At 37.4% G+C, this 27,869-nt stretch overlaps 1 protein-coding gene across 2 annotated transcripts in view; it reads right to left on the bottom strand.

The window, feature by feature from the left end:
- Positions 1-5,755: 5,755 nt before the first annotated feature.
- Positions 5,756-27,869, bottom strand: part of GAS2 (growth arrest specific 2) — a 463,160-nt gene continuing 441,046 nt past the window's right edge. For both annotated transcript variants that reach the window (XM_053720381.1, XM_053720382.1), the window contains one exon: positions 5,756-6,331. In XM_053720381.1, coding sequence (XP_053576356.1) covers positions 6,113-6,331 — 219 coding nt within the window. In that variant the 3' untranslated portion in view covers positions 5,756-6,112. The remainder of the gene's footprint in view (positions 6,332-27,869) is intronic.

Raw genomic sequence — 27,869 nt, 5'->3', positions numbered from 1 at the left:
ATACTTTTTCTTTTACAGTTTTTGCGGCAGCTGTCATATATGCCATGAATTATAAATGTAACAATGGTATATTCTGCTGGGCCTGCTGAAAAAAAATAAACAATATATAATTTGTGTGGGTCACTCACTGAAATTTGACTTATAACAGGGTTTAACCCCTTAATGACAACTGACGTACCAGGTACGTCATGCAAAAACTAGCAGTTAATGACAATGGACGTACCTGGTACGTCAGTTGTCTAACAGAGTGCTGGAAGCCATCACAAATGCTTCCAGCAGCTCTGAGGGTATTGCAGTGATGCCTCGATATGGAGGCATCCTGCAATACCACTTTACAAGCCTCCCATGCAGAGAGAGCCACTCTGTGGCCCTCTCTGCACCGGTAGCGATAGTGCCAGACTGCCAGTGTCCACTATCCGGGTGTGAAGGTGCGTGCGCGCGTGCACGGTGCGCGTGCACGAGGGGATGAGTGTGCACGTGAACGTGCATGTGAGTGTTCACGGTGCGCGTGCGCGTGCACGTGCACACATTATCCACACTGACACCAATGAATGAGGGCAAAAAAGGGAGATTTTTTTTTTTTTGAAATATAAAAGGATCTGGGAGGGGGAGGGGGTGGGGGTTTTGGGGGGGGGGGCTGCTACACTACAGAAATAGTCTTAAAGTTAAAAATAAAATAAAAATACTTTTTGGGGGGTTTTTGGGGCCAAACTGGGTATTGGCAGACAGCTGCCAGTACCCAAGATGGCGGTAATTAGGTAGGGGAGAGGGTTAGAGAGCTGGAGGGGGGATCAGGGAGGTTGGGGCTAAGGCAGGGGTCCATCACAGCTAAAATATTTTATTATTTTTATTTAAAAAAAAAAAAAAAAACTCCTTTATTTAGTACTGGCAGACTTTCTGCCAGTACTTAAGATGGCGGGAACAATTGTGGGGTGGGGGAGGGAAGAGAGCTGTTTGGGAGGGATCAGGGGGTGGGATGTGTCAGGTGGGAGGCTGATCTCTAAAATTAACCCTGCAAACTCCCTACAAGCTACCTAATTTAACCCCTTCACTGCTGGGCATAATTAACGTGTGGTGCGCAGCAGCATTTAGCGGCCTTCTAATTACCAAAAAGGAACGCCAAAGCCATATGTCTGCTATTTCTGAACAAAGGGGATCCCAGAGAAGCTTTTACAACAATTTCTGCCATAATAGCACAAGCTGTTTGTAAATAATTTCAGTGAGAAACCTAAAATTGTGAAAAATGTAACGTTTTTTTTTTATTTGCTCGCATTTGGCGGTGAAATGGTGGCATAAAATATACCAAAATGGGCCTAGATCAATACTTGGGGTTGTCTACTACACTACACTAAAGCTAAAATTAACCCTACAAGCTCCCTAATTAACCCCTACACTCCTGGGCATAAAACACGTGTGCTGCGCAGCGGCATTTAGCGGCCTTCTAATTACCAAAAAGCAACCCCAAAGCCATATAAATCTGCTATTTCTGAAAAAAGGGGATCCCAGAGAAGCATTTACAACCATTTGTGGCATAATTGCAGAAGCTGTTTGTAAATAATTTCAGTGGGAAACCTAAAGTTTGTGACAAATATTGTGAAAAAGTGAACTTTTTTTTTTTTGATCGCATTTGGCGGTGAAATGGTGGCATGAAATATACCAAAATGGGCCTAGATCAATACTTTGGGTTGTCTTCTAAAAAAAAATATATACATGTCAAGGGATATTCAGGTATTCCTGACAGATATCAGGGTTCCAATGTAACTAGCGCTAATTTTGAAAAAAAGTGGTTTGGAAATAGCAAAGTGCTACTTGTATTTATTGCCCCATAAATTGCAAAAAAAGCAAAGAACGTGTAAACATTGGGTATTTCTAAACTCAGGACAAAATTTAGAAACTATTTAGCATGGGTGTTTTTTGGTGATTGTAGATGTGTAACATATTTTGGGGGTCAAAGTTAGAAAAAGTGTGTTTTTTTCCATTTTTTCCTCATATTTTATTATTTTTTTTTTTAGTAAATTATAAGACATGATGAAAATAATGGTATCTTTAGAAAGTCCATTTAATGGCAAGAAAAACGGTATATAATATGTGTGGGTACAGTAAATGAGTAAGAGGAAAATTACAGCTAAACACAAACACTGCAGAAATGTAAAAATAGCCATTGTCATTAAGGGTAAGAAAATTGAAAAATGGTCCGGTCATTAAGGGGTTAAATCAAAGTAGCAAAAAAGTTCAAAATTGGTTTAGCACTGGGGTGAAAAAAGGCTTAGCAGTGAAAGGGTTAAAGTCTCTGGGCATATGTGTACATTAATTAGTTGATTTGTTTTCTAATTATTGGAATCAACCCCATTAACAGGTTAACTGCTGTATATTATATAATTTATCTGGGTGTTTTTGAAACCTCAAGACTTTGCAAAACAGTCCTGAAGGTTTTAATGTAAAATTATAAGGCTTGGTTCCCCAAACTTGGAGAGTACAAAATGATTAGTCTATGCTGTCTTAGTGCGGAGCTAGAGGGTTTGCTATCAGAATGACTCTATGGGAATGCCACACTCTGGAGAATAATGGATACCAGGTTTTGCTGTGTATTTGCAGGACGGCATGAAAGTGTCATTGACAGCCCATTGCACTGGAACAAACTAAGAGACCACATAGTATCCACAGTTGTTGGTGTATTTATGGATTAATATGATAATTAGGGCATTATTTTGTCTCATTTGTCGGTTTAGTTCTTACCATTTATGTTCTTTTTCCATCTTACTAAAACCTGCAAAGCTAAAATACTGTTATTCAAAAAAAATGAAAACACCTAATTCCTTTCTTAATCTACTTGACTGTCCAGCTATATCATGTGATAATTACATTTTATTTAAACCCAGAGGTATTTGTCTTCCGTAGTTACTTGAGAAATAGTCAACATCTATTAGATATACAGTTACTTCAAGATGTTGAGTGGTAGATATGTGCATTATTTCAGAATTTAATACTGCAGGAAATGCTGAAAATAACAGCGGTCTGTGGCATTCAGCTCATTTTGGAACCTGATTTATTGGAGTAAAAGTGCAACACACAAATATCTGTTTACTTCAATAAATCTTGCGCTGAAATGTTCCAAATGCCACAGACCTTGGACATTTTCAACATTAGTTTCACTAAGAAACAAGAAATGAAATGATTCACATATCTATTTAGTGGGATTGTACCTACGCTTGAGTGATAATAGGTATCATAGTTCTATAATCTAAAAGTATCACTACTTCGCAATTTAGCAGGTGGAAGGCAGCTATTCCCGTGGCCTGGGGAAGGAATACGGGAGGTTCCCGTTATTTAATGCACTCTTCATTTTAATTTCCTGTAAGTTATTGTCTATTGTTACTATTAAATCTACACTTGAATTGTGCGCTTGGATTGGTCTTGTGCATCACTTGTTTAGGCTTGAATGTATTGAGGGAAGTTTAATTGAAATAAACTGTTTTCCTGGAGTTTTTATAGACTTCTTGGGAGAAATAACATAGTTTTTTTTTTTGTTACCATATCTTTGGTTTTCAAGGGGATTTTGACCTACAAAAATATTCTATTCTGTTTGTTCTTATGATAAAAAAGAAAAAGAGAAAGGAAGAAAGAAAAAACAAGAAATGCATACATTCTAGAATAATTGTAGCTTGTAAGCCCTTCAGTAGTAGAAATCAGCTGTTTCACTATTACACTGCCTAAACCATGTGCTATGTAAGATTAAAATAAGAGCATAGGGTTTCTACTCATTACTATGGATATATTGTAGTCAATGTGTCTGCCCAGGGTTTCTGACATTGTGCATCTGTGACTAAAATAAAACCTAGAAGCTGGCAATATATTAGTTTTTGCTTATCTACTTGTAAGGTAACATGGTATTTTTATTTTCAACTCCAAAGCATCTACCACTTAGAAAATCATGTTGCATCCTATAGAATGAATTTAGACTCCCCCCAAAAAAAAGTTAAAAAATAGTCTAAAATTATTGAACGATGATCAACAAGAATTAGGACAAAATATTAACTTTTTTGATAGAATTTTTTTTTTCAAAGGAATATAAAATAACTCATTTTGTTCAAAGGAATTAACAAAAAAAAACCCTATAAAAATATGTATTTTTTGAGCAGTTCTAAGAAGCAAATATAAAAAAATATTCCAAACAATATCAAAAAGGTTTTCACCCTTCATAACAGCTTATCTAATGCCTATCTGGAAGGAGATTCACTTTGCCAGTGAACAAAAAGAAAACAAATGAAAGAATTTCAAACAAATACAGGTTGAAGACACATTTTATAATGAATAAATATGCTTAGCACTGTTTAAGACATTGAGGTCTATTCCAATCCATTAAATTGTGAAAAGTGACACATAATTTTTCAAAGGGTTTTAAAAACCTGTTTTTGGAATGATTTTCTAATTTTTTACCCTTTCACACCACGTAAACTTCAACACTAGTTTACATTGAAAGAATTTGATAGCTGTTTTCCAGTTGTCTAGAAAACACTGTTTTGCACAGATTTTAAAGTGTTTTTTGAGGTTATTAATTTTCCCCATTTGTTTTGTCAAATGATATAGAGCAATAAACATGATCACTTCCCAGCTTAATAAAAAATAATGTTAAAAAAACACATAGCTAAAATTAACACTATTGAACTATAACATTTGTAAACTAAAATGGGATCATGAGAACGTTAATTTACAACTGCAATTACTTGTTTCCACATTTTAAAAAGTAAATGATAAAATATTCCAAATTTAAATGATTATTAATATTACATGTTAAGTGAAAAATAACTATATTTGTGCATATCATGCTACCGTATTTTATTTTTGACAACATATCATCTGATTCCAATTAAGTGAATGTCAATTTTGATGCTAAAGTACCGGTTTTAAAAAAATTTGATTAAAAACAGGGGCACTTTAATTCATCAAAATTTACATTTCACTCCCGTTGAGAAAAAAAACTTACCTTTTAAACTTGACAGCCGCTCCAGCTTCCTCCACCTGTCGCAAAGCCTCTTCCTGGGTCTAAAATGAGGAATCCGGCTTCCTCCAATCACAGCGTTGAATCAGACACTGATTCCCCCGGGGGGGAAGCTGTTATTGGAGGATGACCTATCCATCATTTCTGATGTCAGACTCAGAAATGGCTTGCAATGACTGGAGGAAGCTGGAGCTGCTGTGAAGATTAAAAGGTAAGTTTTTTTCAAAACAGGAGGGAAATAAATTTTGATGAATTAAAGTGCCCCTGTTTTTAATCGAATTTTTAAAAACTGGGCACTTTAGCATCAAAATTGACATTCACTTTAAGATCTGCAACATCCTCTAACCAGGATTAATATACTTTATTTGTATCTTTTTCTATTTTTACATAATCTGTATGTAAATTAAACAGTTGCTGTTTTTATTTTAAACATACTTCAGGTAAGTTAAAGTGAAGGTAAACTTTGATGAATAAAAGCCTGCTTTTTTAAATTACTATTAAAAACAGGGGCACTTTCATTCATCAAAGTTAAGAAGGCAGCCGTTTTGATTTGTTTTTTTCACAGCCAGAACAGCTTCCCCCACCCGGAGATCCTCTCTTCACACGTCATCAATGACTAATCCAGCTTCCTCCAATCACGGCATGGACTCAGGCAATGACTATCCTGGGGGGAAAGCCGTGATTGGAGGAAGCTGGATTAGTCATTGATGGCGTGTGAAGAGAGGCTCTCCGAGTGGGGGAAGCTGCTCTGGCTGTGTAAAGAAGAGAGGTAAGTTTTTAATCAAAACGGCTGCTTTGTAAACTTTGATGAATGAAAGTGCCCCTGTTTTTAATAGTATTTTTTAAAAAACGGGCTTTCATTCATCAAAGTTTACCTTCACTTTAACCAAAATTAAACAAAAAATTTTGCATTTGAAGTTCATTTAAATGACTCTAATGGATTGGAATGTGAGCCATTAATTTAGAAGATTACGGTACATGCCCTTAAATGTACTTTAACTTTGGTCCCACAAGAAATTGCACTTTTAAGGCTAAATTTAAAGAACAATACTAAAAGAATTACAGAGGATACGTTAACCCTTTGTGTTTTACTAATGAGCTCATCAAATGTTTTCACTTGATCTCTTTCTTGCTTTTATAATGAGCGGAAACAACCAAGTACGTATCCGGGCTCATATCTTTTATACTGGGAGACTTGTTTTGAATTGGAGATGTCTTTCCATCCACACGGGATATCTGGAGCATCCTGCAAGGGTCATGCTTTAATAAGTATCCAGCAAATGTCTCCCATCCTCCGCCAACACGAACCATCACATGCTTGTTGTGTAGCATCTGCAAAGCAAAACGTTGCAAGATATCATTATATGTCTTTAAATATTTATCTTTGCATGTGGTTAAAGGAACAGTAAAGTCCAAGTTAAACTTTCATGATTCAGAAAGGGCATGCCATTTTAAACAACTATCCAATGTACTTTTATCATTAAATTTACTTTGTTCTTTTGGTAGTCTTTGTTGAAAGCTAAACCTAGGTAGGCTCATATGGTAATTTCTGATGCCTTGAAAGACACCTCTTATCTGAATGCATTCAACAGTTTTTTGCAGCTAGAGGATGTCAGCACTAATTGTCTGAAATGCAAATCTGTCAAAAGATCTGAGATAAGGAGGCAGCCTGCAGAAGCCTAGATACAAGGTAATTACAGAGGTAAAAAGTATATTAATATGACAGTGTTGATTATGCAAAACTGGGGAATGGGTGATAAAGGGATTATTTATCTTTTTAAACAATAACATTTTTGGTGTTTACTCTCAGTTTAAATACTCCAGCTTTAAACACCATTAGAAAAGGGAAGTGGACCGAGCGCTACAAATGGGCCTTATGCTTACTAACAAGGTAGCCTCCTAGTAGGCTAACCAGAAAAAGATAATAATTATTGTGGTGAGAGTAAGCGCTAAATAGCTTAAAAGGCTAGATACGATAACACAATTTAATATAAAAATATTACATATACATTAAAATTATAATCATATGCATGGATCCATGTCTGACTTATCTAAAAACTGGGATACAAAATAATTATAAAATCTCTACGAGATGAAATATACAGTAGATCAAAACAGGGCAGTCCTATAATAGGATTCACAAGTGTAATATACTTGAGACAAACTAAAAAAACTAGAAACCGTAGTGGGTAGACATAATAATAAAAGGTCCAATGAAAATCAAAAATGTACAAAATGTGTTCATAAAGCTAACTGTGAAAGTTCGTGTGAATCCGTGGGTGTATCCTCCAACGTGACTTGCAAAACTGTGTTGTGATGTTTAATCAACTGTGGATGATAAGAGAAGTTTAAAAAAGATGATCCAAACTCCAATTGAAATCCGTGAGGAAATATGAAATAACTTGAAACACACTTAGAAATCGGTATGAATAAAATCCAATGTGATAAAGTCAAATTTGAAAAAATGTGATAAAGTATGAAAAAATATATGAAAAAATGTGGAAAAAACAGATTGAGCAATCCAAAAAGAGTGGTGTTGGTCCTAATAAACACAACGCAGAACTGCTGATTAAAAAATGTGAGAAAAAATCTGAGTCATGTGAGTTTATGCACAATCAGTGTGTTTGATATCAAAAATCCACAATAAAAATCCTTAAAACAAAATAATGACAACGAAAAAAACCTAGAGGGAAACAAAAGAAAAACCAATAGTGCAACACTGTATATAATGGACAATAATGGTAATTAAAACCAAGCTCACCAGTATGCCTACGCGTTTCGGCCTCGACTAGGCCTTTCTCAAGACTACATATCTATCTCTATTGCAGCCCAAAGTCCCTAACCTAAAAATAAAACCCACCCAATACACCCTTAAAAAAACCTTACACTAAACCCCTGACTTACCGGGAGAAGTCTTCATCCAAGCCGGGCGAAGTGGTCCTCCAGACAGGCAGAAGTCTTCATCCAGACGGCATCTTCTATCTTCATCCATCCGACGCGGAGCAGCCAATAGAATGCAAGCTCAATAGAATCCAATCAGCCAATAGAAAGCAAGCTCAATCCTATTGGCTGATTGGATCAGCCAATAGGATTGAACTTCAATCCTATTGGCTGATTGCATCAGCCAATAGGATTTTTTCTACCTTAATTCCGATTGGCTGATAGAATTCTATTAGCCAATCAGAGTCTAAGGGATGCCATCTTGGATCACGTCACTTAAAGGTATCTTCATTCAGTAAGAAGACTCCGGATGAAGAGGATGCTTCACGTTGGATGTCTTGAAGATGGACACGCTCCGCGTCAGATGGATGAAGATAGAAGATGCGGTCTGGATGAAGACTTCTGCCCGTCTGGAGGACCACTTCACCCTGCTTGGATGAAGACTTCTCCTGGCTTCGTTGAGGACTTCGACCTGGCTTGGATGAAGACTTCTCCTGGTAAGTCGATCTTCAGGGGTTAGTGTTATGTTTTTTAAAGGGTGTATTGGGTGGGTTTTCTTTTTAGTTTAGGGACTTTGGGCTGCAATAGAGCTAACTGCCCTTTTAAGGGCAATGCCCTTTTCAGGGCAATGGGGAGCTTAGGTTTTTTTAGATAGTTTTTTATTTGGGGGGTTGGTTGTGTGGGCAGTGGGTTTTACTGTTGGGGGTGTTGTTTGTATTTTTTTTTTTTCAGGTAAAAGAGCCGATAACTTTGGGGCAATGCCCTGCAAAAGGCCCTTTTAAGGGCTATTGGTAGTTTAGTTTAGGCTAGGGTTTTTTATTTTGGGGGGGCTTTTTTTTATTTTAATAGGGCTTTTTAGATTAGGTGTAATTAGTTTAAATATCTGTAATTTGTTTATTATTTTCTGTAATTTAGTGGGGGGGTTTTCTACTTTAGCTAATTTAACCCCTTAATGACCGGACCATTTTTCAATTTTCTTACCCTTAATGACAATGGCTATTTTTACATTTCTGCACTGTTTGCGTTTAGCTGTAATTTTCCTCTTACTCGTTTACTGTACCCACACATATTATATACCGTTTTTCTCGTCATTAAATGGACTTTCTAAAGATACCATTATTTTCATCATATCTTATAATTTACTAAAAAAAAAAATTATAAAATATGAGGAAAAAATGGAAAAAAACACACTTTTTCTAACTTTGACCCCCAAAATCTGTTACACATCTACAATCACCAAAAAACACCCATGCTAAATAGTTTCTAAATTTTGTCCTGAGTTTAGAAATACCCAATGTTTACATGTTCTTAGCTTTTTTTGCAATTTATAGGGCAATAAACACAAGTAGCACTTTGCTATTTCCAAACCACTTTTTTTCAAAATTAGCGCTAGTTACATTGGGACACTGATATCTGTCAGGAATATCTGAATATCCCTTGACATGTATATATTTTGTTTTAGAAGACATCCCAAAGTATTGATCTAGGCCCATTTTGGTATATTTCATGCCACCATTTCACCGCCAAATGCGATAAAAAAAAAAAAAGTTCACTTTTTCACAAATTTTGTCACAAACTTTAGGTTTCCCACTGAAATTATTTACAAACAGCTTCTGCAATTATGGCACAAATGGTTGTAAATGCTTCTCTGGGATCCCCTTTTTCAGAAATAACAGACTTATATGGCTTTGTGGGTGCTTTTTGGTAATTAGAAGGCCGCTAAATGCCACTGCGCACCCCACGTGTTTTATGCCCAGGAGTGAAGGGGTTAATTAGGGAGCTTGTAGGGAGCTTGTAGGGTTAATTTTAGCTTTAGTGTAGTGTAGTAGACAACCCCAAGTATTGATCTAGGCCCATTTTGGTATATTTTATGCCACCATTTCACCGCCAAATGCGAGCAAATAAAAAAAAAAACTTTACATTTTTCACAATTTTAGGTTTCTCACTGAAATTATTTACAAACAGCTTGTGCAATTATGGCAGAAATTGTTGTAAAAGCTTCTCTGGGATCCCCTTTGTTCAGAAATAGCAGATTTATATGGCTTTGGCGTTGCTTTTTGGTAATTAGAAGGCCGATAAATGATGCTGCGCACCACACGTGAATTATGCCCAGCAGTGAAGGGGTTAAATTAGGTAGCTTGTAGGGAGCTTGCAGGGTTAATTTTAGAGATCAGCCTCCCACCTGACACATCCCACCCCCTGATCCCTCCCAAACAGCTCTCTTCCCTCCCCCACCCCACAATTGTTACCGCCATCTTAAGTACTGGCAGAAAGTCTGCCAGTACTAAATAAGAGTTTTTTTGTTTTTTTTAAAATAAAAATTATAAAATATTTTAGTTGTGATGGACCCCTGCCTTAGCACCAACCTCCCTGATCCCCCCCCTCCAGCTCTCTAACCCTCTCCTCTACCTAATTACCGCCATCTTGTCTGCCAGTACCCAGTTTGGCCCCACAAACCAAACTTATTTTAATTGTATTTATAACTGTTATTTGTGTTTAATTATTTCTGTAGTGTAGCAGCCCCCCCACAATACCCCCACCCCCTCCCCCTCACAGATCCTTTTAAATATAAAAAAAATAAAATAACTTTTTTTCCCCTTACTTTTTCATTGGTGTCAGTGTGGCTAATGTGCGCATGTGCACGTGCACGCGCGCCCACGTGCACGCGCGCACTGTGCACGCGCGCATCGTGCACGCGCGCGCACACGCTCCCTCCTCCCACCGGTCAGAGGCACCATCGGCACCATCACTACCGGTGCAGAGAGGGCCACAGAGTGGCTCTCTCTGCATCGGAGTCTTGTAAAGGGGTATTGCAGGATGCCTCCATATCGAGGCATCACTGCAATACCCTCAGAGCTGCTGGAAGTGATTGTGATCACTTCCAGCACTCTGTTAGACAACTGACGTACCAGGTACGTCCATTGTCATTAACTGATTGTTAATGCATGACGTACCTGGTACGTCAGTTGTCATTAAGGGGTTAATTTAGGTTATTGTATTTAATTTAGTTAATTTATTTAATTATAGTGTAGTGTTGGGTGTTATTGTAACTTAGGTTAGGTTTTATTTTACAGGTAAATGTATATTTATTTTAGCTAGGTAGTTATTAAATAGTTAAATAGTTAAAATAAATACAAACTTGCCTGTAAAATAAAAATAAACCCTAAGCTAGCTACAATGTAACTATTAGTTATATTGTAGCTAGCTTAGGGTTTATTTGATAGGTAAGTATTTAGTTTAAAATAGGAATAATTTAGTTAATGATAGTAATTTTATTTAGATTTATTGTAGTTATATTTAAGTTAGGGGGTGTTAGGGTTGGAGTTAGACTTAGGTTTAGAGGTTAATAACTTTAATATAGTGGCGGCGAAGTTGGGGGCAGCAGATTAGGGGTTAATAAATGTAGGTAGGTTGCGGCGACATTGGGGGCGGCAGATTAGGGGTTAATAAATATAATGTAGGTGTTGACGATGTTGGGGGCAGCAGATTATCGTTTAATAAATATAATGTAGGTGGCGGCGGTGTCCGGAGCAGCAGATTAGGGGTTAATAAATATAATGCAGGTGTCAGCGATGTCGGGGGCGGCATATTAGGGGTTAATAAGTGTAAGATTAGGGGTGTTTAGACTCGGGGTTCATGTTAGGGTGTTAGGTGTAAACATAACTTTTATTTCCCCATAGGAATCAATGGGGCTGCGTTAAGGAGTTTTACGCTGCTTTTTTTCAAGTGTTTGACTTTTTTTTCAGCCGTCTCTCCAAGTTGATTCCTATGGGGAAATTGTGAATGAGCACGTACAACCAGCTCACTGCTGACTTAAGCAGCGCTGGTATTGGAGTGCGGTAATGAGCAAAATTTTGCTCAACACTCACTTCTTGTCTTTTAACGACGGGTTTCTGAAAACTCGTAATACCAGCGCTGCAGGTAAGTGAGCGGTGAGAAAAAACTGCTTGTTAGCACCGCATAGCCTCTAACGCAAAACTCGGAATCTAGGCCATTGTAATTACAAGACATTTCTGATGAGTTGCTATAGAATAACATATTAGCCAAGTCCTAAAAATGTTTAAAACAAATTAACATCCTTTTACTGCAATTATTTATCAGTAGTTGAACTCCGCCCACCATTTTCCTATTTGGAGGAGCCAATTTGGGCTTTAGTCTGCAGACAACAAGGCTAACCATGGTCATAAATTTAGTATAAAGTAAAGTACTCTGTTTTACAGTTGTCAGGCACAAATATATATAACAGAGTTAGCCTTGAGAATTTAGCAGGGTGCTTTTATGTTCTGAAAATGACAAATTGCTTAGTTTTAAGAGCTATAAACATAAAAGGGGGCAAAATAAATAATGACATTATATTGCAAGGTTGTTTTATTATGCATATGGTAACAGCATTTTTTATATAACAATCTTACTGTTCCTTAAAAATTCTAGTTAAAGGGACAGTAAAGTCAAACTTAAACTTTCATGATTTAGACAGCATGCAATTATAAAAAAAAACTTTCCAATTTACTTCTAAAATCCATTTGGCTTTGTTGAAGATCATGGGAGGCTGATAGGAGCGTGGAGCATGCACATGTATTTAGCAGTCTATGGCAGCAGTGTTTGCAACTATGTATAACATTACTATGAATAATGTTGCAAACACTACTGCCAGATAGTTAAAGGGACAGTCAAGTCCAAAAAATCTTTCATGATTTAAATAGGACATGTAATTTTAAACAATTTCCCAATTTACTTTTATCACCAATTTTGCTTTGTTCTCTTGGTATTCCTAGTTGAAAGCTAAAACTAGGAGGTTCATATGCTAATTTCTTAGACCTTAAACACTGCCTCTAATCTGAATGCATTTTGACCAGTAGAGGGCATTAGTTCATGTGTCTCATATAGATAGCATTGAGCTCATGCACGTGAAGAGACCTAGGAGTGAGCACTGATTGGCTAAAATGCAAGTCTGTCAAAAGAACTGAAATAAGGGGGCAGTCAGCAGAAGCTTAGATACAAGGTAATTACAGAGGTAAAACGTGTATTAATATAACAGTGTTTGTTATGCAAAACTGGGGAATGGGTAATATAGGGATTATCTTTCTTTTTAAACAACAAAAATTCTGGTGTTGACTGTCCCTTTATAGACATGTGCATACTCCTGAGCTTACCTAGGGTTACACTTTATCAATGGATACCAAGAGAACTAAGCAAATTAGATAATAAAAGTAAATTGGAAAGTTGTTTAAAACTTCATGTTCTACCAATTTAATGTAAGTTTAATTTTTACTTTACTATCCCTTTAATAAACTGAAAAAAATATTGAATATGTACTGGCATCTTGCCAAAGTAAACTGAAATGTGTATATAAATAATCCTCATTTAAAAATCATCATGTAAACTATAAAATAACAATCTAGAAATGTACAATAATGTTGCAGACTCATAAATAATTGTAAATTTAACAATAAAACTAATTTATATATATTGGCCTATATCCTATCCAACACTTACCAGGTGAGACCCCTTTCCCATACGGGGCATGGACAAAAAAACACTCCCCCCTTTTATTGGTTAAAATGTGATTAATTTTCCCTCCAGACTACTCCTAAGCTGTCCATCGTAGGATGAAAAGAGCGCAATACCTGGTAAATGTTGGAAAAGGTAGGCCAAGATATATATATATATATATATATATATATATATATATATATATATATATATATATATATATATATATATATATATGTTTTATTGTTTAAATGTTTAATTATCTTGGCCTTCCTATCACACACTGACCAGGTGAGATGAATACAAAGCAATACATAAAACAACATAGGGTGGGACAATAGAAACAAGAGATCCCAAAAATAATCGCAAGTAAAACATTTATTGAGAAATTACAGACTGATTAAACAACATCTATCTTGTAGTGTAAGATGAAAGTATGGAGATTCTTCCAAATTGCAACCTGACAGATTTCCTTAGTGGTGACTGAATTTTTCAGTGACCAGGATGTGGCTGTGGCCCTAGTAGTGTGTGCCTTAACACAAATTGGAACTTGCATCTTCCGCATCTGATAAGCTTTAAAGATGCAACGGACTATCCAAGAGGATATATTAGTTTTGGCTGTTGATTTACCACATTGAGGTCCCATAGGGATAACAAACAGTCTTTGAATCTGAAGAAACTCTTTAGTTCTATCAACATAGTAATGAAGGCAACGTACTACATTACAAGTATACAGAGGTTTGCCGTCAATTAATTTCTTCTGCATAGAAAAAGAAGAAAGTACAATATCCTTGGAGGAATGAAAATTCAATACTTCTTTAGGTAGAACTCTGGAACTGTTCTGAGAACAACCTTATCTGAATAAAAATCAAGAAAGGATTCTTCTTATGAGAAGGCATGAAGTTCTGAAACTCATCTTGCTGATGTTATGGCCATCAAATATAGTCTTCAGGGTAAGAAACCACATAGATGCACTTTTAAGAGAATCTAGTACCAAAGGAAGATCCTAAGGAGGTACTAACGATCTAACCCAGGTCCACCTACTGCTTCCCTCAGTTCACTACCCTAAATGACACCTCATACATCTTGCCCATGTAACCCTTTAAACCTCATTAACTGCACCTCTGTTAATACACCTCAATTCTCTTGTGCCATTTGGAATGCACGCTCTGTATGCAATAAGCTTACATTTATTCACAACCTATTTATTTCATGTTCACCTAACCTAAGCCCTAAATGAAACTTGGCTTTCCTCCTCTAACACAACTGCTGTAGCCTCTCTGTCCTATGGCGGCCTGCACTTCAGTCACACTCCCAGGCCAGGAGAAAAACAAGGTGGGGGAGTATGAATTATCCTTTCTCCACACATCACCTTTCATTGCATTCCTTCACCCCCCCTCTTTCCTTCTCATCTTTTAAAGTTCATGCTATCCGCATCTTCTCCCCGTAGCTCTTCGTGTTGCAGTTATCTATCAGCCCCCTGGCCCAGCATCACAATTTCTGGACCACTTTGAAACCTGGCTTCCACATTTTCTCTCTTTTAATGTCCCTTCTCTCATCTTAGGGGACTTCAACATACGTGTTGACAATCCTAACATGCCTGCTGCCTCTAAACTTCTATCCCTTACCACCTCTTTTGGCCTGTCACAGTGGACAACATCTCCAACCCACTGTGAAGGCAACTCCATAGACCTGGTCTTCACTAATCTCTGTGCCGTTTCCAACTTCTTTAACTTCCCCTTTCCTCTCTCTGACCACCAACTAATAACTTTATCTCTTACTCTACCTGCTACATCTTTGCAAACTCCCCAAAAACTGATACCTTACAGGAATCTAAATGACTAGGATCTCACAGACTTTTAAACTCAACTGAATCTTCTGCTCTCCAACATTTCATCCCTTTCTTGCCCAAACCTTGTGGCAGTACAGTATAATTCGATATTAAAATCACTCGACAACAACCATGGCACACCAAACAGACCAGATATCTTCAGCGATGTTCACGGGCTGCTGAATGGCAGTGGAGGAAATCACGCACCTGTGCTGATTTACGGAATTATAAATTCATCCTTAAGTCCTACAACTCTGCACTCAGCCTGGCCAAACAAGTCTATTTTGCCTCCCTTGTGTCATCTCATGCATCCAATCCCAGAAAGCTGTTCTCAACCCTTAAAGGGACAGTCTACACCAGAATTTTTATTGTTTTAAAAGATAGATAATCCCTTTATTACCCATTTCCCAGTTTTGCATAACCAACACAATTATAATAATATACTTTTAACCTCTGTGATTATCATGTATCTAAGCCTTTGCAAAATGCCCCTTTTTTCAGTTCTTTTGACAGACTTGCAGTCTAGCCAATCAGTGCCTGCTCCCAGATAACTTCTCGTGCATGAGCACAGTGTTATCTATATGAAATACGTGAACACCCTCTAGTGGTGAAAAACTGTTAAAATGCAATCTGAAAGAGGTGGGCTTCAAGGTCTAAGAAATTAGCATATGAACCTCCTAGGTTAAGCTTTCAACTAAGAATACCAAGAGAACAAAGCAAAATTGGTGATAAAAGTAAATTGGAAAATTGTTTAAAATTACATGCTCTATCTGAATCATGAAAGTTTATTTTGGCCTAGACTGTCCCTTTAACTCCCATCTACTTCTGCCTGCACCCTCGCCCACTACCAACCTCACTGCTCAGATTATTGCTGATAACTTCAAAAATAAAATTGACACTATTAGAAAAGATATCTGCACCTCAAACCCAGGAATCCTACCCACCCCTTCTATTAATAAAACTCTATGCTACTTCCCTCCTGTAACAGAAGAAGAAGTCTATGTACTCAAATATTTGGCTCATCTCACAACCTGCCCACTTGACCCTATTCCTTCACAACTTCTTCCCTCTCTCTCTGCTTCACTAACCCCTACCCTAACTCATCTCTTTAACAAATCTCTCACCGCTGGCACATTTTCTGATACATTCAAGCATGTGTCAATCATACCAATCCTAAAAAAGCCCTCGCTTGATCCCTCCATCCTTCTAACTATCAACCGGTCTCCTTCCCTTTGCTTAAAAATTGTTGGAATGACTGGTCTATAATCAGCTAACTCAATTTCTGGCAACTAACTCCTTACTTGATCCACTAGAATCTGGTTTCCGCCCTAAACACTCAACAGAATCCGCTCTTACTAAAGTAACAAATGACCTTTTATCAGCTAAAGCAAAAGGCCACTACTCCTTACTAATTCTTCTTGACTTGTAAGCTGCTTTCGACACAGATGACCATCCTCTCCTCCTAAAAATGCTACATTCATTTGGCATCCTAGACACAGCCCTCTCCTAGTTTGCCTCATATCTCTCAAACCGCCCGTTTTCAGTTTCCTTTAGCAACATATCTTATGATCCTATGCCTCTTTCATTTGGAGTACTACAAGGCTCTGTCTTGGGTCCCTTGCTTTTCTCTCTCTATACATCCTCCCTTGGAAAACTTATAGCCTCCTTTGGGCTCCAGTACCACTTATATACTGATGATACCCAAATCTATCTTTCCTCTCCTGATATCTTTCCCTCTTTACTCAACCAGATTTCCAACTGCCTCTCTGCAATTTCCTCTTGGATGTCTTCACACTACCTCCAACTCAATCTGTCCAAAACTGAGCTGCTTCTTATTCCTCCCTCATCGAGACATCCAACACCTGACATTTCTCCGACGGTTGGAGACTCTATTCTCAACACCTCACCCAGGTCCGCTGTCTTGGGATCACACTTGACTCAGAACTCACATTCAACCCACATATTCAGGCGCATACCAAGTCCTGCCATTTACACCTACGCAACATTTCCAGAATTTGTCCCTTCCTTACTCAAAAAACGTCAAAAATACTAATTAATTCCCTTATTTTGTCACGCGTTGATTATTGCAGTCTAATTCTAAATGGCTTTCCAAAACACTGCCTCTCCTCCCTACAATCTATTATGAATGCTTCTGCTAAACTCATCCACCTAAGTCACCGATCTACATCAGCTTCTCCGCTCTGCCAGTCTCTACACTGGATCCCCATACACTCCTGAATACAATTTAAAATATAAACCCTAACTTAACTAAGCACTCATTAGTCTAACTCCCAACTATATTTCCTCTCTCATCTTGAAATAATCCCCATCCCGTCCTCTTCAATCAACCTCTGATCTAAGTTTCTCCACTCCTGTTATCTCTATATCCCACTCCTATCTCCAAGACTTCTCACATGCTGCTCCTGTCCTCTGGAACTCTCTACCCCACTCCATAAGACTGTCTCAAATGGCTTGCCATCTCTCCTCCATCTCTTATCCTAACAAAAATAATTCTTGAACTGTCTGACTCACTGCTGCAACTACAACCCATGTGATAAGCTAGCCCAACCTTATGTCTCTGCACCCTAAAACTGTAGACTTTGAGCTCACCGGAGCAGGGCCCTCTTCCTCCTGTACTAGATTTGTTTAGTTTTGTTATGTTTTGTATTTTATTACAAATCCTTGTCATTGTATAACCCTATCATTGTACCCAGTGCTACAGAATTTTGCGGCGCTATACAAATAAATGATAATAATAATAATTTAACAGTCGGACATATATGAGCCATAGCTTGCACAAATTGCTGGACGAGATCTTGGGCCCATCTAGTACCTGAATTTGCATATATAGAAACATTTGTACTGTTAGAGTGGCTGGTGAAAGATCTTGCTGGAAATCTTTATAAAGGAAATGAAAAATATCTAAAACCTGAATTCTGTTATGGAAACCCCAATTCTGTTGCATCCATAAAACAAACAAATCCCAAATTCTATAATCCCTGGTTTTCAAAAGAGGTGATATTAAAAAAAAATTAATTTCTTGTTTCTTTCCCACTCAGAAGCCAGAATGTTAGACATAACTTGCAAGGATTTGGATGTAGTAGAGGAGCCTGCTGTAGAATTCCTGGAAAGCCTATAGAACCCAAGGCAGACAGACTACCAGCTGCTTAAGGATTGGAAACCACAGCTATTGGTAGGAAGCCTGAAGTTTCACTGATGAAGGGAGACATCCACTCCCAAATATCTTGGGGACTGGAAATGACTGAAGACCTTGCTGACTTGACAATTGTGTTTGGTAGTCATCATGTCCACATCTGGCGTTCCCCAAATTTTTACAATCATGAGAAAAATCCCCATGTGGAGCTGCCATTCTGTTGGCAGAACCTGAGACCTACTTAGGAAATATGCCTCCAGATTTAGACTGCCAGGAAGATAAACTGCTGTTAGATGAAGAAGATACCTTTGAGTCTAATGAAATATAGCTGATACTGCTCGAAGCACAGGTATGTTCCTTGTTCCTCTATGAAATCTGATAAAGGCCACTTTGGTTCTGTTCTATGAAAGGATCTTCACAGACTGTTTCTGAATGCTAGTCTGAAAAGCCATGAGTGCTTGGAAAACTGCTTTAATTTCCAAAATATATGCTGTAAGAATTGAATCCTGAGGTGACCATCTGCCATGAGCTTGCTGTTTCTGACAAACTGTACCAAACCATGACTGCTGGCATCTGTCTTGATTTCTATTCAACACAGGTTGGTCAGTAGTTTGCCCTGAGTTACATTTTTCATCTGTAGCCACTATAGGAGATTCTCCTACAATTTAGATGGAAAATGGGTTAACTAAGAGAGAGGACAATTTGGATGGATTCTGAAACCAGTGCATCCACCACCTTGCCCATTTGACCGTATTAATGATTGATGCCATTTTCCCCAGGAATTGAATTCAAAGCCTAGCAGACATGTTCTTGAAAAGACAGGTTCTTGTTTAGCATAAGTCTGTTTAGCATAAGTAGATAATCCAGTAGTATCAAACATAAATTTAAAATCATATTGAAATTCCTCTGATTCAGAATCACAAACTTTATATTTAGCTTCAGATTCAGGTAAAGCTTCTTAACCCTTTAAGGACACAGCTTTCAGTTTGCTCAATTGTTTTATGACGGAAAAATTACGTCATATGTCCTTAAGAGGTTAAATACTTGGCTTCATAATCAAGTTGCATCCATATATTTAGCCAATACACACAGAACAGAGATTCTTATCTTCCCATTAAGTATTAGAGCAAATAACACAATTTTTAGGCATATATACTGGGCTCAGAGCTGGAAGACAGAAAATAAAGAATCTAGAGAAAAAAAATCAGACAAAAAAGGGAAAGACAAAAAGTTTGAAAAGTAGCTTGAGCAATAAATAAATGCACTTAATTTATCTACTGAGAAGCTGCAGGCTGAACATCCTGGGCACACATCAGAGGAACTGAAGACTCCCTCTGGAACGCAGGAAAAACAGCCTTCAGAAACAGTCATATTCAGTGACCTGACAAAGCATAGCAGCTCTGAGGACTAACAAGTCTCATCAAGGCTCGACAGCAGAAACTGCTTCCTGCACCAAACATTGAGCTCTCCCAGCATCACATAGAGTAAATAGGCAAGCACGTGTTGCCCGATGACCCTTGATCTTGATGGCGTAGTTCTAATGGAAATTGGCAGTGACCTTAGGAGAACCCTACGCTTAATGCCAGAAGCACCACTGAGCCTGCCTCACTGTATGTAGCATATGTCCCAAATACCGTACCTCATCCATAGGGATACAAAGCCAACAGTGGGAACAAACCTCCACCACAGCCAGAAAAAAGAGAGGATTCACCTCGGTCTAGCCTAGGATGGACAGAACTAGGAATGGTCTGGAGGGAAAATAAGTCACTTTTTTAAAGCAGTAAAAGAGGGCATGTTTTTTTCTGTCCATGCCCCCTAGGGAAAGGGGGTCTGACCTTGCAAATGTGAGATAGGGAGGCCAAGATATAAAGTATACTGCATACTTTTACTGTAGAGATGTATAAAAATAATATAGATTTCAATAATAATGTTGCAGAATTGTTTTGTACTGCAGTCAAACATACAGTATAATAATGTTCTAAAACAAAAAAATACTGAGTCTGCTGCTGTATAATAATGATGTAAGACCAAATAACATAACTGTAGTAACCATGTAGAACTATACAACAATAAGAAATATGTTTCAGTCAGTGAGTGCGTTTTTGTATTTTAATAATAGAACAATTCAAATGTTTCTATAGAATGAATATGAACATTTGAATATTGAATATAACCTCCAAACATTCAATTATAATTTTTAATCTTATATTAGAAGAAGTTAAACTGTATGTATTCAAATGTTACATATTATTTAAGGAAAATTAACTTTCATTCTCTCAATTTAAATGTCAAAAATTTAGCAAACATTCAAAATGTGCTAACAATAAACAAATGCTGCTAACATGTCAAAACATTCACTCATTGCTAATACTAGTTTAGAACTCTACAATAATGATTTTATATAATTGCTTAATAATATTCTGATATAATATTATAAAACTTTAGAATGGAATAATTATCCTGCAGAGAAAAATAATGCTGCATAGCTTTATATGAAAGATGTAATACAGAACTGTACCCTGTATAGCTGTTTAATATTTTAGAGAACTGCAAAATTGTTGTATATAGATCCAAACATATAAAGCAATACCAGAACTAATAGCAGATATTCTGTGATTGCCTAAATCCAAAAGTCCTTTGGCTCTGCAAACAGGACAGGTCAATAACCTTTGCTTTTAATATATTCATAAATCTGTAAAAAAAAAAAGATATAAATAACAACTGGTATGAAATAAATTACACTCATAAGTACAGTGGGGTTCAACTGTACGTGGAGAGGGGGACAGCAATAAATTCTCAATAAATGTTCTGCGCCTTAAAGGGACATGTTACAAGTATGCTAAATCATTTGAAAATGGTGCAGCATATCTGTGAAAAGTTGACAAAAAATATCAAATGAACATCTCCATATAAAAAAAAAAATTAATCAGCTCACTAGAGCTTGTGCTTTATGATCCAGAGATACTCTTTTTACTGTCATCTGCATGTCGGAAGAATAAAACAGCCAATCAACTTCATCAGTGTTCATACTTTGCTTTACTGTAATCACATAGGACTTTACTAAAATATCACAAGCTTTCAAGTAAACTTCCTGAAACTGATGAAGGAAATAAAGTGTCTGCAACTGCACATGCCAGATGCAGGCTCTCTTGAAAGTCCTAGGACAAACATCTTGATTGGAAGTTTAAAGTCCCTTTACAATGTGATGTGGCTACTGAGGAAATCGGAAGGTAACATATCTTCCTTTTTCTACATAAGAGATGGTTAGGTGATATTTTCTAGTCAGCTTTTTATAGATAGGCTGCCTCACTTTCAAGTGATTCTACATGTGGGTATCATGTAGACATTTGCGATTCGTTTCGGATTGATTCGGAAATTCGTCCGAATTCGTAAATTCGGGATTTGGATCGATCCGAATTTCTGAATTAAAATACTGCAGAATCTACCGAATAAATCCGAATTAGTTCGGATTTATTCAGTAAATTTGGCTGGCCATGGATTACACTAGTATTGTACAGTATATTAGGTTATATCACTCTGCTATGGGTTACACCTAATATACTGTACATAATACTAGTCTAATCCCACCTAACACTTACCGAAATTCTGAATTTCCGAACCGAATCGAATCAAATCCAGCTGAATTTCTTCAAATCCAAATGAATCCAAAACGAATCTGAACCGAATCGATTCAAATTTCTCCGAATTCGAATCGGTCCGAACCGAAATTCGAAAAATTCTGAATCGATCCGAACCAAATTTTTTCATCATGCACATATTTAGTATCATGTGCATTTAACATCAACTATCTCTATTTTGTCTACAATCATCAGGGTGAACCTAATCACCTAGTGTTACACAATTATTATTATGTAACTAACCACACAATTTGTATTGTAGGGGTTTGTATATTAGGCTGGGAAGGGGGTATTTGGCTTGTATTTTGCAGCAACATCTGTCCTTGAAATCGTTTGTATACCCATGCACCAAAAAATTGTCTGTGTTCTGGAAATTTAACCACTTCTGATGTTGCACACTCTGTAGAAAGGTACAGGAATCTTCCATCTCTTTTTATAGAATAGGATGTTAGGAGGCAATATATATTGCAACAGTAGTCTAGTTAATTAGTTAAGGGCTAGATTACGAGTGGAGCGTATTACAAGTTGAAAGTTGACATTTGCAAAAAGCCGAACTTTGAATACTGCGACCGCGTTAACATATTTCCCCATAGACTTCAAAAGAGTGGAAAAAGTGTGTGGGGGGGGAAACTAACACCCTTACTTGTGCACAAACCTGATTGCATTTTCTCAAGTGCACTAACCTGACATGAAATATGATTATATATAGGTATAAATATATAAAGATATATAGGAATATCTATTTAAAAAATACATGGAACAGTTTCCCCTGAAGAACATTGGAATGTGAAATATTTACATTAAATACATAGTTAAAACCTTTATTAAATATGAATATTTCATAAATATGATTTTCCATGTTTTCAGCTACTTTACTGCAAAGGGCTCCAACGAGCTTATATATATATGTATGCGTATGTGTTTATGTGTCTTATATGTGTATATATGTCTGTATATACATAATTACAGATATACATATGTACACACAACCCTTTTTCGATCGCATGCAACATTTAGTGAGCCACTCGTAATGTAGCCTAATTTGGGTAAATTCACATCCAACAACTATTCGATCAGTACAGGGCCGGTGTTAGGATTTTTGGCCACATAGGCGAGGATACATTTTGCCGCCCCCCCCCCCCCATTACATACCATTCTAGTTAAAGGGATATGAACCCCAAATTTTTTAGAGCATGAAATTTTAAGCAACTTTCTAATTTTCAAACAGTTGTTGTGCTGTATAACAAATCAGACAATGCTAGTGCTGCATAGCAAATCAGACAGTGGTTGTGCTGCATAACAATTATATATATATATATATATATATATATATATATATATATATATATATATATATATATATACACACACACACACACACACACACACATATATTGGATTTATAGCACTGGGGAAATAGATACATTTTACATTGAGAAAGTTAATGTCCCAACAAAAAAAGGAAAGTTATGGATTACTGTTGTGGGTTAAAATTCACACACACATACACACACTTACACACATACACATGCACACACACATACACACACACTTATACACACACACATTTACACACACATACACACACTTACACACACACACACACATACACACACTTACACACAAACACATTTACACACACTTACACACATCATTTACTTATTTGTAAAATTAAACAAATTGATAACATGTTATTAAATTAGATCATCCTTTTCCTAGTTTCTAGTGCCCTGACTGATGGCAGAAGGAATGTCACACTAGTCATTTGCAAGGTCCTGAAAAGGCATCATTGTCCAGTTCAGGCTGTGTCAGTACTTCTTGGCCTGAATGGAATGCACTATTTCAAGTGTGCAACATTATGCTGCACTTGGGAAAGATTAAAGATAAGGCTGACTGTCTCCTCCAAGAACTCTATAATTTTAGATAATATCCTATTTCAAAGTAATTAGCTCAATGGGGCGTAACAAGGCACTTTGCTGCCAGCCAGTAACAATGCCTTACGGTTGGTTATTTAAGCTTTAAGAATTTAAGCAGACTGGTTCCCCATATTTCTGAAAAACAATAAGAGGTCCATAATACAATACAAAGAGCTGGCTTCTCCAACTGTTTTCTATTAACTCCAAAATACTGTAAAGCACATAGCAAGGTGCTCAGAAACTTGAGGTTAGAGAAACCAGACACCTTCCTATAGCAACAGTGTGGGAGAGGTCACAGGACTTTCGTTTTCTACAGAAGTTTTTTTTTTAACCCTTAATGCAATTATCTACAAAAATGTGAGCTAAAATTACACTACAGCATAATATAATCAAGATAAAAATGAAACACAGACTCTCAGAATTTTAGCAGTGAGCTGCCCAACAAAAATCTTGGCTGAGTCAGCCAGTGACCTTAGCAGAGGAGCCTGTGCAAAGCAACTCTGTCTCTATGACATTTAGGAAAGTCAATAAATCCTTATAGACTAGTATGCCCCTCAGAGACCCCCACGCCATTCCAATCCTACCTCACTACATCGGTCGGTCTCTCTATCTCGTCTGGGGGCTGGACGGCAGCATTACTCACACTCGTCTCACCCATGGCTCAGCTCTAGATGGTGCTGTGTGTGTGAGTGAGCCAGATGTCACGTGGAGTCAAGCGATCCCACTCCCGCACAATTTTCTCCCTCGCTCTCAGAGTGAGACATTCTTCCTAGATAGTAGACAGCACAGCTGCTGTGCAATTGAGCTCCGCCTTCTCCATGCTCTGGCTGACATCACACCACACGCACGCCGCGCGTGGCATGCCCACATCCACATTCCCATTGGCAGCCTGTATAATAATAATATGAGCAATAGCCACTGCCAGGCCAGCCCAGCGGGACAGGAAGACTTTAGAGTATAGGCGCAGGGATAGCCAGCCAGAGCCAGCGGGTGCCGCGATTGTCAAAAACTAAGTTCTACAACAAAAGAAATGAATAAATAATAAATTTAAATCCTTACAGTCGGCACCGCTCTTAGCGCCCTCCAGTTAGTGCGCCCTAAGGCGGATGCCTTTGTTGCCTTATAGCAAACGCCGGCCCTGGATCAGTAGCTGTGCTCCTTAAAGATGTGTGCTCTGTCCACTGCTCTTCTCCTTTTAAACAAATGATTGTACCTCATCTGACCCCACTGCTAAGCTTCTGAAGTTTGCAGATAACAACACTGTCATTGGCCTGATTGAAAATGGAGACAAGTCTGCTTACAGATATGAAGTTCATCAGTTGGCTGTCTGTTGTAGTAAAAACAACTTAGAGCTAAATACGCTTAAAACATTGAAGATGATAGTGGACTTTAGGAAGAACACAACAGCACTTCCTTCCCTTACCATCCTAAGTAGTACTGTAGCCACTGTAGAGTGTTGAAGGTACTTGGGCTTTACAATCTCTCGTGAATATGGGGCCCATTTATCAATGCTTCAACTGATAATACGCTGGAATTCCGTGTTAAATTAGATGCAAAATTGATCCGCCGTAGTTAACCAAGCATCAAGATCATCAAATGTTGAAATGTATGACGTAATATACGCTCCCGCGATATCAATCTGACGCAGATCGATGCTTGTGTTATTAGAGCGGAATACTGAACATCTACCGTCACATTTGACTCTGACCCTCTTGCCAATGTATTAAACATTCAACAGGTACGCTCGCATCTATTCCGACGCAACGTACCTATCGTTCAAACCGCCACCCGTGAGGCTGCGAATGCCACAGAAATCAATGGGAATCTGAAAACACAGAAAGGTTATGTTCGATGCTGCAAGACAATGAAGCATATTAGATAATAAAAGTAAACTGGAAACTTTATTAAAATTGTATACTCTTTCTAAATCATAAGAAAAAGTATGGGTTTCATGTCCTTTTAAGTTGATTTTATTTAGCCCGTATTACTAAATAAAATCAAGTAGGGAGATGTTACCCTACTTATGGATTATGTTACATCTTTGTCTCTCATTACAAAGCAAGGGGACACTATTATTGCTCCAAATTTGGTGCAAAGTATTGCTTCAAATTCGGTGCACTAGTAGATATAGGAATAAAAATGAAATAGATGCATTACATAAAATAGCTAACTTCCTTTTTTGGATAAATCTATTTGCACCATGTTTAACGCATGTAATACAAATCCCACTCTCCAATTCGCACCAAATTTGATGCAATACTCAAACTCCTAAACAACCAACAAACTAGTAAAGTTTTCCACAACTTCCTATTGGTAAATGCATAATCACGTGATTAATGAAATCAACCAATCTGATTGAAATATACATTTTATACTATCACTAATGAATAAAATTGCTTGATACTTGTGTCATTGATCACTCATCAGATCTTGTAAGTGCCATTTGTTACATTGTGTATTATATTTTGAAAGTATGTATATGTGAAATTAGTATTAAGGATAAACATTGATGATGACATTAGGCCACACTGTAATATTTTTGACAATGATTTTAATAGTCGAATGATGTTTGATTCAATATAATCTTAAACTGATAGCTCAAATGGATAGTCTACCTAACCTTAAACTGTCATGGATCAGATACAGCAGAAATTAAAATCACCTCTTTACTGTCATGCTATTTTCAGTATTTTTCTTCCTTCTCTTGAATTTAATTTTCATTAAGAAATGTCATCTTATATGCCAGCCCATTTTTTAACACCTGTGTAGGGGTGGTGTTTAAAACTAGACTGCAATCAGGAAGGGTTAAACAGGTGCAGGGAGAAAACTGGCCCAGCTCTTAAAATATCCATTTATTGCAAATACATATGATACCCTGATTGCATGATATATTCACAATTATTCTTGCTCAGAATAATAATATATATATATTTTTTTAAACAAGCTTTATTGACATAGAATGAAAAATGTTTACAGACATGTAAGCCAATCTGACAAAGGTGAAAATCACAAAAAAGAAATCTTACAGACAATCTAAAAGGAAGCTTAGGGCATTGCTGCCTACATTGGAAATATAAGGTAGTCCGTAATGTCCTGTTTGATAAGGGCTTTCTGGAAAACAAAGCTTGCAAGTTATTTTCGCAAAATCAAACAACAGTTATTATAACCACAAAGAAAAGGAAAAAAAAAGAAAAAAAAAAAGGAAAAATAAAAATGTGTTACGTAACTTGGGTAGGTAAGTTACCAGTGAGCGAAACAAAGTTCGCAATGTAATAGTCCTAGAGTGTCAGAGTGCATCAATTATTATAACACCATAGAATCTAATATAACGTTAAACCGGGATAAGAACTTGGCTGGGATGTCTATACAGCTTTTAATTGCCAGTCTTGTCAAGATAGAGTTTCATTAGGGACTGTTATATGGGGAGAGGTCACATCAGCAGAATGAATATATGTTTCCCAATAAAGAGACATTGCCCAGTAAAAGTCAAGCCTGTTAGTCTTAAGATAATGATATTTTTCTAGGGATAGAAGGAGCGTGACATTCTGTGTCCAGTCCCTTATGGAGGGTATCGTCTTCTGCTTCCATAGTCTTGGAACCAGTTGTTTTGCGCTACTAATCATAATATATAATAACGTAGACTTATATTTGCATTTGACCTTAGGGGGCTTGTTAAATAACAGTACCAGAGGGTCATAGGGAATCTCGTGGGAGAGGGCTTTCTGGATCTCTCTATGTACATTTCGCCAAAAGGGTTGAAGTGTAGGGCATTCCCACCAGATATGGTATAGTGTGCCTGTCTGTTTACAGTCCCTCCAGCATAAGGGGTCAGTAGACCCGTAGATCTTAGCTAGCCTACTTGGGTGGAGATACCATCTGCCCAAGAGTTTCATATTTG

Source organism: Bombina bombina, chromosome 7 (genome assembly GCF_027579735.1).
Source record: "Bombina bombina isolate aBomBom1 chromosome 7, aBomBom1.pri, whole genome shotgun sequence".
Taxonomy (NCBI): domain Eukaryota; kingdom Metazoa; phylum Chordata; class Amphibia; order Anura; family Bombinatoridae; genus Bombina; species Bombina bombina.
Note: the sequence above shows the minus strand (reverse complement) of the source record. Positions and strands in the feature narration are given on the sequence as shown.